This window comes from Dipodomys spectabilis, unplaced genomic scaffold, assembly GCF_019054845.1.
Source record: "Dipodomys spectabilis isolate Male_0828 unplaced genomic scaffold, ASM1905484v1 ptg000043l, whole genome shotgun sequence".
NCBI lineage: Eukaryota > Metazoa > Chordata > Mammalia > Rodentia > Heteromyidae > Dipodomys > Dipodomys spectabilis.
Window position 1 is genome coordinate 6918579 of NW_024870720.1, and position 12529 is coordinate 6931107.

General features: G+C 40.6%; 1 protein-coding gene across 2 annotated transcripts; it reads right to left on the minus strand.

Moving 5' to 3' along the window:
* Nucleotides 1–4000: 4000 nt before the first annotated feature.
* Tlr6 (toll like receptor 6) lies at nt 4001–12006 on the minus strand. Of its 2 annotated transcripts, none has more exons than XM_042678493.1 (2): nt 11918–12006; nt 4001–6941 (listed from the first exon to the last, which is right to left on the minus strand). In XM_042678493.1, exon 2 carries the CDS (start codon nt 6881–6883, stop codon nt 4493–4495), a length of 2391 nt encoding a protein of 796 aa, XP_042534427.1. In that variant the 5' UTR covers nt 6884–6941; nt 11918–12006; the 3' UTR covers nt 4001–4492. The 2 variants fall into 2 exon arrangements, with proteins under 2 accessions (XP_042534427.1, XP_042534429.1); XM_042678495.1 differs by lacking the exon at nt 11918–12006 and adding an exon at nt 8158–8199.
* Nucleotides 12007–12529: the final 523 nt, after the last annotated feature.

Consider the following 12529-nt stretch of genomic DNA (forward strand, 5'->3'; position numbering starts at 1 on the left):
CCTCCTACACACTATTCCTTTCCTTCAGCACATGGTTGGAGTCGCATGAATTTAGCTGCTCCTGCCCCATACCCTGGGCCTTGTGAGCCTGGGTCTGGAGAGATGCTTGGGAGGGAGGAGTAGGCAGGCATCAGTCAAAGCACTTCTAGTGTCCTGATTTCTCTCCTTTGCCCAACAGATATCCCTGAGCAGACACCCACCTACTCATAGTTATGCATGCAGCCATGCAACCACACCTCCCATGGAAAGTGAATTCTGAGAGAATACATTCTGTAACATTCTCTGGATACATTAATGTATCCAAAGTACTGTTTCAAGAGGAAATGAACACAAAACATTATGAGATACATTTTACTTCTAAAACATTCTAAGTCTTTAAAGTGTAGTATGTGTTCTGGGCATCTCAACTGGGCATTCCGTAATCACACAAAGCCAGTGGCTACCATGTTGAACAGCACAGATGTAAGGTAGAGCTGTCACAGCTATGTGAAGACATGTAATTCTAAGTGAAGTTAAGAGTAGCCAAAAGAGCTAATTCAAAACAATGTTTCATATCTTATACTCGAAACAACCCCATGCTTCTCTCAATAGCAATTTCTCAATTTCTCCATCTACTCCTTTCCTATATCCAGGCATTACTTTTTTCCAATGCAAGACAGTAAACATAGGCTGGCAATTAGATGTGGTCAGCAACTAGTTGAAAAGAAAAGTCTTATTGAAATATAATTGGTTTTTAAATAAAAATATACAAAAAAGAAAAACCAAGCAAGAGTACAAGGTCCTGCGTTCAAGCCCCAGTACCAGCACCAAAAAGATAAATAAAAACAATATTTAATTAAATTAGTAAAAATATAAATAAATTAGTAAATGAACATGTGACTTAGTCATACATGCCTCTGTTTACCTCACCACCCACCCATATCTCTTTCCTAGCCTGTCACATTCCTCCAGCCCGTTCTCTTTGCCTCTTTTTCTTTTCTTTGCACCACTGATTTCCTAAGATATTTCTTTCATATTCTTCCCTCTTCTGAAAAAGGCTTTTTCTTTTTCTACTGCCACACTCAGCTGACTCCTCACACCACCAGAGGTTAAACAGTCTCTCACTGAACATGGAAAGAGTCCAGTGTAATCACGCTGTGGATAAAGAGGAGATCACACAGGATCAGGTCGCATGGAGACCTCAGTGTTGACATTGCTATGATGCGGCCTACCACCAGGTGTCCAAGGCCAAAGACAGCAGCTCACCAGGCAGCCTGGGCAGGGAGCAGCTCACCAAACCAGCAGCTCTCATGGACCCAGCGCCAGCTCCCACTGGGTTATGCAGACAGATATGGCAGAAGATCCAGGACCTCAGCCTCATGGCCAGTAAGAGTACTTACTCATCCAGGGTTTTATTGTGTGTCCATGACAGGCTATGCAGTATCTAATCAGCCCCAGAGAGAGGCAGGGAACACATGGAAAAGGTTCTCATTCTCTAGGAGCTGACATTCTAGTGGAGGGAAATTGATAATAAGTAAACAGATCATTTCAGATGTGAGTTGTGCTGTGACAAAAGCTAATGGGAGAGATGTATGGGAGAGGGACTGGGGAAAGGAGACTTAATGGTGTGAGTAATCGCCGCACCTGGCTCCCCAGGTAGGGACCACTGTGATACCTGAGGATCAAGTGTGGAGTAATCCAGGTAGGACCCAGTGTGGTGCACTTGGAGGATGAGCCAGAGGCAACCGAAGCTGCCATGTTACCAAGGAGAGAAGGGGGGTGGGGTAAGAGTGAGTGAGAGGAGGAAGACAGATCCTGGTGCATCATAGACTGCAAGGAAGAGTTGACTTTTGCTCTGACTACAAAGGTAGGTCATTTATTTTTAAATAGTGAAGGGCTGAAGACAACTTACATCTTAGAAACTGTCATCCTGATTGCTCTTTGGAAAGCATGTGAGGCAGAAGGAAGAGCAAGAGGCCAGCTGAAAGGCGAGAGATCTGGTACCTGACATGATGAATGCTCTGGCTCAGGTCACACAATAGAACATGTACTCTCTTCCCTCCTAATAAGTGGACACAGGTAGGACATCTCAGAATGCTACACCATTACTCTGCCTCGTAGTACTGACTGAGACACTATACCAAAGGAATCCGTAGGAGAGGGACTTAAAAAGGTGGAGGTTTGTTTCACTTTCAAACACAAAGGTAAGCAGCCCAGACAATGTTGAGAGGCCGGCTTGGGTAATACAAAGTAGGAGAATGCAGAACCCATCCTTAACATATGATTTTTCATCTCCAGGTCCTAAAGGTTTCTTTCCTCTGATTCTCATCTCCCATCCAATGGGAAAGTAGAAGAGGAAAAGGAGTCCACCCTCACCTTGCTTAGAGACACGGCCCAGAGTGGCACGCAGGTTCCATCCACTAAGAAGTGAGTCATATGTCTACACCAAACCACAAGGCAGGCTGGGAAATGTAGTCTCTAGCTGTCTTGTCAGGTGTCTTGAGAAAAAAAAATCAATTAATCTAATACTAAACGAGGGTAATAGTTACTGGAGACAACTAATGTTCTGTCACAATTTTAACATTATAGACTGCATTGTGCTCTTCTCCTAATTTATATGTTGAAGTCCCAATTCCCAGTCACTTAGGATGTGACTATGTTGGAAGTTAGGGCCTTTGAGGTAGTGATTGAGGGACCAGTGGCTCACACCTGTAATCCTACCTACCCAGGAGGCTGAAATCTGAGGATCATGGTTCAGAGCCAGGCACCAGCTTCCGTGGGAGTGAGGGCCCAGGCTCCTTTGCTACTATGCTCACAGCCCTTCCACTTGCCATTGGAAGAAACTACAGCACTTCCCCAGCATGGAGAACCTGCACTTACTGATCCTCTAACCACACTTTTGAATATAGCCTTCAGGAGACGGGTAATGGGGATTGTGGACTATTCCCTTTTGTGTTCTTTCACAAAATCCAGCCTGGTTGTGTCTGGTACCTCTGTTTGAAATGTGGGAGCATTTATTGGTTTCTGTCAACTTTGAGCATTAGCTAAACTTCTAAGGCAACCAGAATAATTCCATTCAATATCTAGTTCACATAATTTTGGCTCTGAGTTACCTTGGCAATCAGGTGTACTCATGTGTTTCACCACAACAGCCTAGGATTACAGCTACGTTTCCGTTTGTATTCAAGGTATTTGTATTGTATTAGAAGGTAGTTACATATTTGTGTAGTCAGGTCAAAACAACAATAATCTATTACACTGATGGGACAAAAGTGTCTTTGGGGTTTTTTTTTGTTTTGTTTTGGAGGGGAAGTTTTGAACTCAGGGCCTTGCATTTGCTAGGCAGGTACTCTACCACTTAGGTCATGCCCTCAGCCTTTTTTGCTTCAGGTAAGATTTTTTTTTTTAATTGAGTCTTACATTTTCTGACTAGGATTGGCTTCAGACTTTAAACCTCTTGAGTAGATAGGATCACAGGCATGCACCACTATGCCTGATTTATTGGCTGAGCTTTTGTTTGGGCTGGCCTGGAGCTATATTCTTCCTAAGCTCTACCTCTCTAGTTAGTGAGATTACAGGTGTAAAGCACTGTGACTGGTCAGAAAATGCTTTCTTAAATTCTTTGCCTGGTTTTTTTTTTAACCCCTAAACCTCCAAAGTTGGTCAGGATGATAAAGTTCACCTACAGGCCAATGAGGAGCCTTAGGAGCTCCCAGCACCAGTGTCTACAATTCTGAACTTGATCCTTCCCATGCTAATGAAAACACATAGACTCCTAGGAAAGAAGAGGGAGGTCTTCTCCCTGAAAAACTGAGCATTTACTCAAAAAAAAAGTGTGTGTGAACGTGAAAATATATTCTTTAGGCCAGAAGAGACTGAGCGGTCTCCAACTGGCAATGTGAGCACCATTGTCACCTCTCAGCCTAGTTCTGTGGCTCAGTTAAATCAAGGCTTTAATTAAGTCTTTTCCAAAGAAGCTTATGTTCATCAGATTTGTATTGCTGTAAGAAGACACCTTAGGTAAACAAGGGTAAAAGGTTTATTTTCATTCATGGTTTCAGCACAAATGTGTTTGCAGGCCATTGCTTTGGGTCTGTGGCAAGTGGGAGTATATGGCAAAGGAGGAGACTGGTCACCACATAGTGGTCAGGAGGCAGATAGAGAGAAAGTGAGAGAGAGAGAGAGAGAGAGAGAGAGAGAGAATATGAAAATGAGGGAGAGGCCTGAGACAAGATATTCCCTTCAAACACATGGCCTCAGTGATTTAGTTCTTTAACAAGCCCTCCCTTCTAAATAGCCCATTAAGCTGTGACTCCCCAATGAATTAATCATTGATAACACAGTCACTTTTAAATACTACCACTAACCTTGTCCCTTGTTACTTCAGCACATGAGCCTCTGAGGACATTTGTTCTCTAACTGATAACAGAAACACCTCTAGGTAATAATTGAAGGTCATGGTGCTCACAAGTCAAGGTGATGACAGTTTCTTAGGTTGAATTTCCCCAAAATTCTAAGTTTTCATGTCATTATTTTCATCAATGAGTGTTAATTCTATATTAAAAGCAGCTCTAATGTTTGCCCAGAAAAGTCCATGTTTGCTCTTCTCTGTGGGCCATTCCAGGTAAGTCCTCTGGGTCATGAGAGCCCGCAGTTTGTGATACTTGCTGGGGATGCTGTTCTGTGGGATGGGTTCCAGCAAGATCAGAATTAAATTATTAGACCCTTCATGGAAGAGATTGTGGTGGGCAAAGTAGAGTTCATAATGGCACCACTCACTCTGGACAAAGTTGGGAGACAAGACAAAGATGGACTTGTAACTCTTCTCAATGCAATTGATGATATTCTCCACGATGCTCTTGCCAGGAACAAAGTTTCTCTCATGGAGACAAATCTGTATATTTTCTTTTTCTAGACAAGGAACTAACTCATTCTTTACCCAGGCAGAATCCTGCTCACTGTACGATATGAAAGCATGATACTGGAAAGTTCCTTGGAGGTCCTCTATGGGAACATTCCTAGTCCTGAGTCTGGTCTGGGTCCACTGGCACAACATCCTGAGATACCACGGCAGATCCAAGTAGAGGCAGAGGAAGGTCACTGAAGCAGTCAACACCAGCATGCTGGCCCCAATAGTGACAATGAGCAGAGCTGTGTTACAGGATAATGGGGACATGTGGAAGTCCTTTAGTGGGGTCCCTTTAAGCCTTTCAGGATAGTCACACATATAGGAATCAGGCCAGCCCTCTAGCACTTCACTTGATACTTGACCTAGGTTTCTGACAAATTCTCTTAACTCACATGTACATTGAAATGGGTTGTTTCCTGCATCTATTGACCTAATCTTGTGGCAGCTCTGGAAGAAATCAGCTGATGGGTGGAACACTGAGTTGTGGTTAATGATGAGCACAGAGAGGCTGCTGAAGGGATCACATCCAGGAAGGTCAATTAAAAAATTAGAAGCGATGTTGAGTTCTTGCAAAGCTTCCAAATGGGTGACATCCTTGGGGATGTTTGTTATTCTATTATTGTGAAGATCAAGCACCTTGACCTTGGGAGGCAGACACCTGAAAACGGAGTCAGTGAGTACATTTGAAGACAGATTTAAGACCACTATACTCTCAACCCAAATGCAATCTTCTTCATACCTATGTGATTCCAACAAATTCCAGCTCACATCCAGTGTTTCGAGAGATGGCATATCCTTAGTCATGAGAGACACTTTGAAAAGACTTTTTAACCCATTCTTTTGCAAGATAAGTGTCTCCAATCTCACTAAATTGGAGCAATTTTGAAAAATACTATCTGTGAACACATTCTGGGTAAAGTTCAAAAACCGAAATGTGCTTGGTGCCTGAGGACAAAGCATATGGATAAAAGCTGTGTCTGATATGGTCAACATCATAATGTTCATCTCAGCAAACATGCTGTATAATGCTGTCTTTGTGAAAAGAAAAACCTTGTTTGTTACATGTTCTATTTTCAGTGCTTTCAACTTTGTTTCTGAATAAGTAAAACCTTCTTCATTAATGTTTTCAACTATAGTTAAATTGTATATATTGAGATATTCCACAGGTTTGGACCAAAGGAATTGAAAAATACTAACTAAACATTTCCAAGTTGTTTCCACATTGTTGAGGGTAATGTTTATTAAGGTTGGACCTCTAGTAAGTTCTAATAAAAATTTCATTAAAACATGGCAGTTTTCATTATTCAAGTTAATATTTGTCAGATGCAAGTATCCCAAAGTGTTAACTTGGATGTTTACTTGGATAGAGAACAAACTATTTGGTGGAAAGATGAAGTGAAGTGTTTTTGTGTTCAGAATTTGAAGATTCTCTGTCTCATCTTCCTTCACATAGTACTTTCCTAAATCCAGAAGAATGTAATTTAGATATATGTGAGCCACTGGTAGCAGATCAAACTGTTGGAACTTTGTAGCACTCAGCCCTAAGAAATCCAATTGTATTAACTTGGAAAATTCAAAACAGACAGGAAGGGCACTGAAGTCATTGAAGGAGAGGTCTAAATGCTTCAGGCTCACCACTGGATAGCAAGATATGTTTTGCAGGTGATTGTGAGATAAATCTAAGTACTCCAAGTGCCGGTTGAAGTTGAACACATTGAAATCAAGCCTCTGGATTCTATTATGGGAAAGTCTTAAAACTTTCAACCCTAACAAAGAGCTGAAGTCAGAGGTCTGAAGCTCAAAAAGGAAGTTCTGAGACATATCTAAGATTTGGACATGTGGTGATAAGTCTCTGGGAACATGAGTGAGGCCGGTTTTTGACAGGTCCACTGCAAATTCACTTTCCTCAGAGAACTGGATGAAGACTCCAACAATCAAGGTCATGAGATAAAGACAATAAGCTTGTCTGATGATAGGTTCTTTGTCTTGGGTCATGATGCAGTGGTTTCCCAAAAGAATGCCAATGTCCTTCAGAGCATTTTGAGTCCAAGTTCTAGAAATATAAAAAACATTACAATGAGTGCTTGCTTTCAAGCTTCCATTTAGTAAGGTCTCAATGATTTCTTCATTGTCAATGTCATTACTGTCCCATAATTGTATGTCATTTATTTCCTTGTTACATAGCAGCTGATCTTAAAAGGTACAATGCAGATCTTTTTTTTGGTTGGTCATGGGGCTTGAACTCTGGGCCTGGGCACTGTCCCTGAGCTCTTCAGCTTAAGGCTAGAGCTCTACCACTTGAGCCACAGCACCATATCCAGTTTTCATGGTTAACTGGAGATCAGAGTCTCATGGACTTTCATGCTTGGGCTGGCTTTGAACTGAGATCCTTAGCTCTCAGCCTCCTGAATCGCTAGGATTACAGGCGTGAGCCTCCAGCGCCCAGCTGGTAGCTTATGTATTTTGCTCTGTCTAGTGGTTTTCTGAGGGAGACTTATCTTAATTTATATATTTTAGAACTTTCTCAAAGCTGTTACAGCCTGAGAGGTGATGTTTATCTAAAAGATTTAAAGGTAAATGTACTAGGCTCAGCCACCCAGAGGAAGAGCTGACACAATGGTTAAGCAGAAGACACACCAACATGCCAAGGAAGAAAGAGACCAGGAATAAGGTCTCATGGAAGAAAAGGGCTTTGGAAAGCCTCATGTATAGCAGAGTCTAGACATCCACACACAGGCCCCCAGATGGACGCGTGCTCAAAGCAGGCATGGGAAAAGTCTAAACCTTTGGCCCTGGTTGAACAATTTAGGATCTATGCAAGCAGAATATGTAGATAAAGGTAGAGTTACAAACAGCTTGGAAGAAGTGTTCCAACATACAACCAATTTGTAAAGACTGGGAATTCGGGGATTTTAGTTGCTGTCTGATATCTTGCTTGGTTTTGTTTTTGCTTCAAATGTTAAAGAAATAGCAAACTACTAGCTGACTGCTGCGCTGTCATAATGAATTCAGCATCACAGATGATACATAGTCCTTATAAAAGTCTAGAAAAGTCACTACAATAAATAACTACAACCTGCAAGGAACAGCAACAACAAACCCAAAAGACAGGAACAAATCTGATTTCTATAGTTAGCGCATTATAATATTCAAAATACCTGATTTTTTAAAAACCTTATATAATAAAAATGAGAAAGCAGTTCCTTGTCACAGTCAGTGAAAAAATAATTAAAAGAACCAATTCAAGCCAGATGCCGTGGCTGACATACCTGTAATCCTAGCTACTCAGATCTGAGGATCAAGGTTTGAAGCCAGTCTGGGTGGAAAAGTCCATGAGACTCTTATCTCCAATTATCTACCAAAAGGCCTGAAGTAGAGCTGTGGCTCCAATGACAGAGTGCTAGTTGTGAACCGGGAACAGCATCCAAGCCCTGAATTCAATCCCCAGGACTAGAAAATACACACACAAAAACATAACAAAGTCAAAAAATTATACCATCCAACATCATGATTTACTCCAAAGATACAATAGTAAAAACAGTGTGATATTGGCAAAGGAATAGACACATAGATCAATGGGCCAGAATAGAGAGTTTAGAAATAAACCCACAAAAATATAGTCAGCTGACTTTTGACAAAGGAGTAAAGGCAACTGAACACAGAAAGTATCACCTGTTTACCAAACTGTGTTAGAGCAAGTAGACCCCTACCTGCTCAGAAGGAGGAGAGGGAAGAGGAAAAGGAGAAGACAAATTTAAATATAGACCTTACAATTTTCCCCAAAATTAGCTCAAAATGGATCACAGATGTAAGTGTAAGATGCAAAATTGTAAAACTTCTAGAAGATAACATAGGAGGAAATGAAGGGGATTTTGGGTCTAGTGGTAAGTTTTTGGTACCACATCAAAAATACAATCCAAAAGAGAAAAAACTGCTAAGTTATACTTCATTAAAATGTTCTGCTTTGTAAGCAATACTGCTAAGAGAGAGAAAAGATAAGCCACAAACTGGGAGGAAATAGTTACAAAACACATATCTGACTAAGGGCTTTGTGTTCAAAATATAGGGAGAACTCTCAAACTACACAATAAAAAAAATGAATACACAGCCAGGTACCAGTGATTCATACCTGTAATCCTGTCTACTCGGGAGGCTAAGACCAGGAGAATGGAGGTACAAAGTCTGCCTGGGAAAAAAAGATCTGTAAGACTCAATCTCCAATGAACCAGCAAAAAGCCAAGCTGGAGGCCTGACTCAAGTGGTAGAGTACTACTCACTATGAAGGGGGGAAAAAAGCAAGAGCTCAAGGCCTTGAATTCAAGCTCTAATACCATCAAATTAGATAGGTGATAGATATATAGGTGAAAGGTAGAATAAAAAAATAAAGGACTAAAACAAGGTCTTGCAAGTCTAAAGGGTAATTTGGTAATTAAGGCAATTCCTTTGGAATATGTCTCCTTTTATTTTAGTAATCCCATATTTAGGAATTTGCTAAAGAAATAATAAGAGGCACACAATACAGAAAAATGACTGTGAGGTTGCTTGTGATATGGTGAAAAACTGAAAAATATCAGAAATGTTTATTGTGGCATATGGTTAACTCAGTTCTGGTGCCTCTATGGGAAATAGTCTCAAATATTACACTTTGCAAAAATCTGCAGCATCATGTTCAGTGAATAAAACAACTGCCAAACTGTATATGTACAGCTCTAATTTTGTAAACTGTGATTTGAACCGGAAAGACTCAAAGCCAGGGGAGGGAGGAGAGTGTGGGGAAAAAAACACAAAAAAACAAGCATATGCTACCAGTAGCTATCTCAGAATCACAGATGAATTTCTCTCCTTTACTCTCAAAAATTTCTAAAATTCTATATTAAAACATTTTTGCTCATCTTAAATATTACCTTAAAACAATGTAAGGTGTGTGTGTGTGTGTGTGTGTGTGTGTGTGTGTTTGTATGTATGTGTGAACCACAATCCTCAGATCTCAGCCTTCTTAGTCACTAGGATTATAGTAATGAACCACCAGTGCCTAACCATAAGAGATGTTTATAAATATAGCTAATGTAAAAATATTTTACATTAAAAATGTATTTTGTTGTTTGGCATATTAAAACATATATTAGTGGGCACCAGTGGCTCATGCCTGTATTCTAGTTAATCTAGAGGCTGAGATCTGAGGATCCTGGTTTGAAGCCAGCCTGGGAAGGAAAGCCCATGTAACAATTATCTCCAATAGCCACCAAAAAGCTAGACGTAGAGGTGTGTTTCCAGTGGTAGAGTGCTAGCCTTAAGCAAAAAAAAAAAAAAAAAAAAAGAACATAGGGACAGTACTCAGACCCTTGAGTTCAAGTCCCAGTTACCTGCCCCCCACAAAAGATATATAAACAGGAAGAATTTTCAATAGAGGTAGATAATTAACATTCATAAATGAGAACCCTTTGTATTGCTTCCCTCCCAGATCAGTGTCTACGTCCGGAGAAACTGAAATTCAATACCATATTGAAGAGTTGCAAGTTAAACAATACCCTGCCACAGACAGACTCACACACACACACACACACACACACACACACACACACACACACACATACACACACGGGTCCTCTTTGGGCACTCCTCTAGCAATTTCTAGGGTGTATTTTTAATGAACCACCCACAGTGGAACTCTCAGGTTTTTTTAAGGGTAAGGACAAAAGGAAGATAAAAATATAGAGTTCAAGAGTTCACCATTTTTTAGAGGAAAGAAAAGAGATAGTAGATAAAAGTTCTCTGATTAGGGCTGGGAAGGTGGCTCAGTGGTAGAGCGCTTGCCTTGTATGTCTGAGGCCCCGGGTTCGATTCCTCAGCACCACATAAGAAAAAAGCCGGGGGCTGGGAAGATGGCTCAGTGGTAGAGCGCTTGCCTTGCATGCCTGAGGCCCTGGGTTCGATTCCTCAGCACTACATAAGCAAAAAGAAAAAAGCCGGAAGTGGCGCTGTGGCTCAAGTGGTAGAGCGCGCTAGCCTTGAGCTGAAGAGCTGAGGGACAGCGCCCAGGCCCAGAGTTCAGGCCCCACGACCGGACCCAAAATAAATAAATAAATAAATAAATAAATAAAAAGCTTATAAAAAAAAAAAAAGAAAGAAAAAAGCCGGAAGTGGCGCTGTGGCTCAAGTGGTAGAGCGCTAGCTTTGAGCTGAAGAGCTGAGGGACAGCGCCCAGACCCAGAGTTCAGGCCCCACGACCAGACCCCCCCCCCAAAAAAAAAGAAATAAAAAAAGTCCTCTGATTAGTATATCAAATAAAAAAGGACAGTAGAGAGAACCCCCCCCCCCACTCTCTTAATGGCGGAAGTAACCTATAAAAGTCAAAACTACAAGCAAGGAGAGACCAGGAGAAAGTGTAAATGAGGTTAGTACAGAAAGAGTTCATAATCAAGTCATCAAACTTGCAGGAACTACTGTGAGCGACCTGAAGAAAGACAAGTACTGGCACTCAGCTGGACTTCCAGTTACAGAGAACTTGTCAGATACTTTCTCCATTTCATAAATATTTATTTATTCAGAGACAACTTGTGATCTGCACCTTACTAGATGCTGAGGATATACACTTAAATAGGAGTAATATAATTCCACCTTTAAAAAAGCTTATGAGTTAGTGACAAATAGACCAGTAAACAAGATAGCATTATGTGACAGAGATCAAATACTTGCCTACAATTAAAAATGAACTATATGAGTGATCTAAACTGCTGTAAACATGATCCAGACAACAATCCAGAAAAAGCCATAAAGAGAAAACATCACAGAAAAGCCAGAGGACATAAATGCCAGGTTTTTACCTAACAATCCTGCAAAAACTGTTTTGTATCTGCCATAAACACACTCTACTCATACAATTCAAATGACATTCACAACACAAAAAAACAAAACAAAACTTAAAATAATTTTGCAAACATTCCAAAGAAAGGTTACCTATTTTCTATACTATCATTAGCAGTTACTTCCTTTTTTGTTGAAACATTCTACCAAAGCCTTCTTACTTACCAAGATTTCTTTCTCAGAAGAGAAACTAACAACAAAAAATAAGGCAGGGTGTGGTGAAGCAAGGTACCGGAGTTACAAGTGAAACTTCATAATAAAAATAAAACAGAACACATTGCTCACAGACCCAAAGCACTCCAGGGTTGGGAAGGCCAGCCTGCAGGTCATATTCGACCTTATACATGTCAGGATAGATACGTGTGCTTCTAGTTGGCTTCCCAGTTGTCTGACAGCCTTGATAATTTCCTATTGCCTGGTCTTCTCCCACCTCTCACCGCCATGTTATATCCAAATTTACAAATGGTTTGGTGCCATCTGTTGGTCCTTACAGGAATTATTCCTACATACAAATTGGATCAGCAGGTTTCTCTGGCTTACAAACTAAGTCAGTAAATTATAGAAATGTTTAATCTCATACAAGCCAGTTATGAAAATTTCAGTGTGAAGATAACTATTTTTTCCTAAGGTAAATGTTATCTTTGAGAGTTCAAAGCCTGAATTTTAAATTGCTACCTCATGGACAGTTACTGACCTTCACCTGTTTGCTAGTCTAAACATCTTTGACATTTCCAGACTTGATTGCAACTAAAAGTCAAGCAAGTTTGAAGTATATTC

Bases quoted from the DNA above. Each gene is read 5' to 3' on its own strand.
- Tlr6 (XM_042678493.1), bottom strand. From the start codon at position 6,883: ATGACCCAAGACAAAGAACCTATCATCAGACAAGCTTATTGTCTTTAT.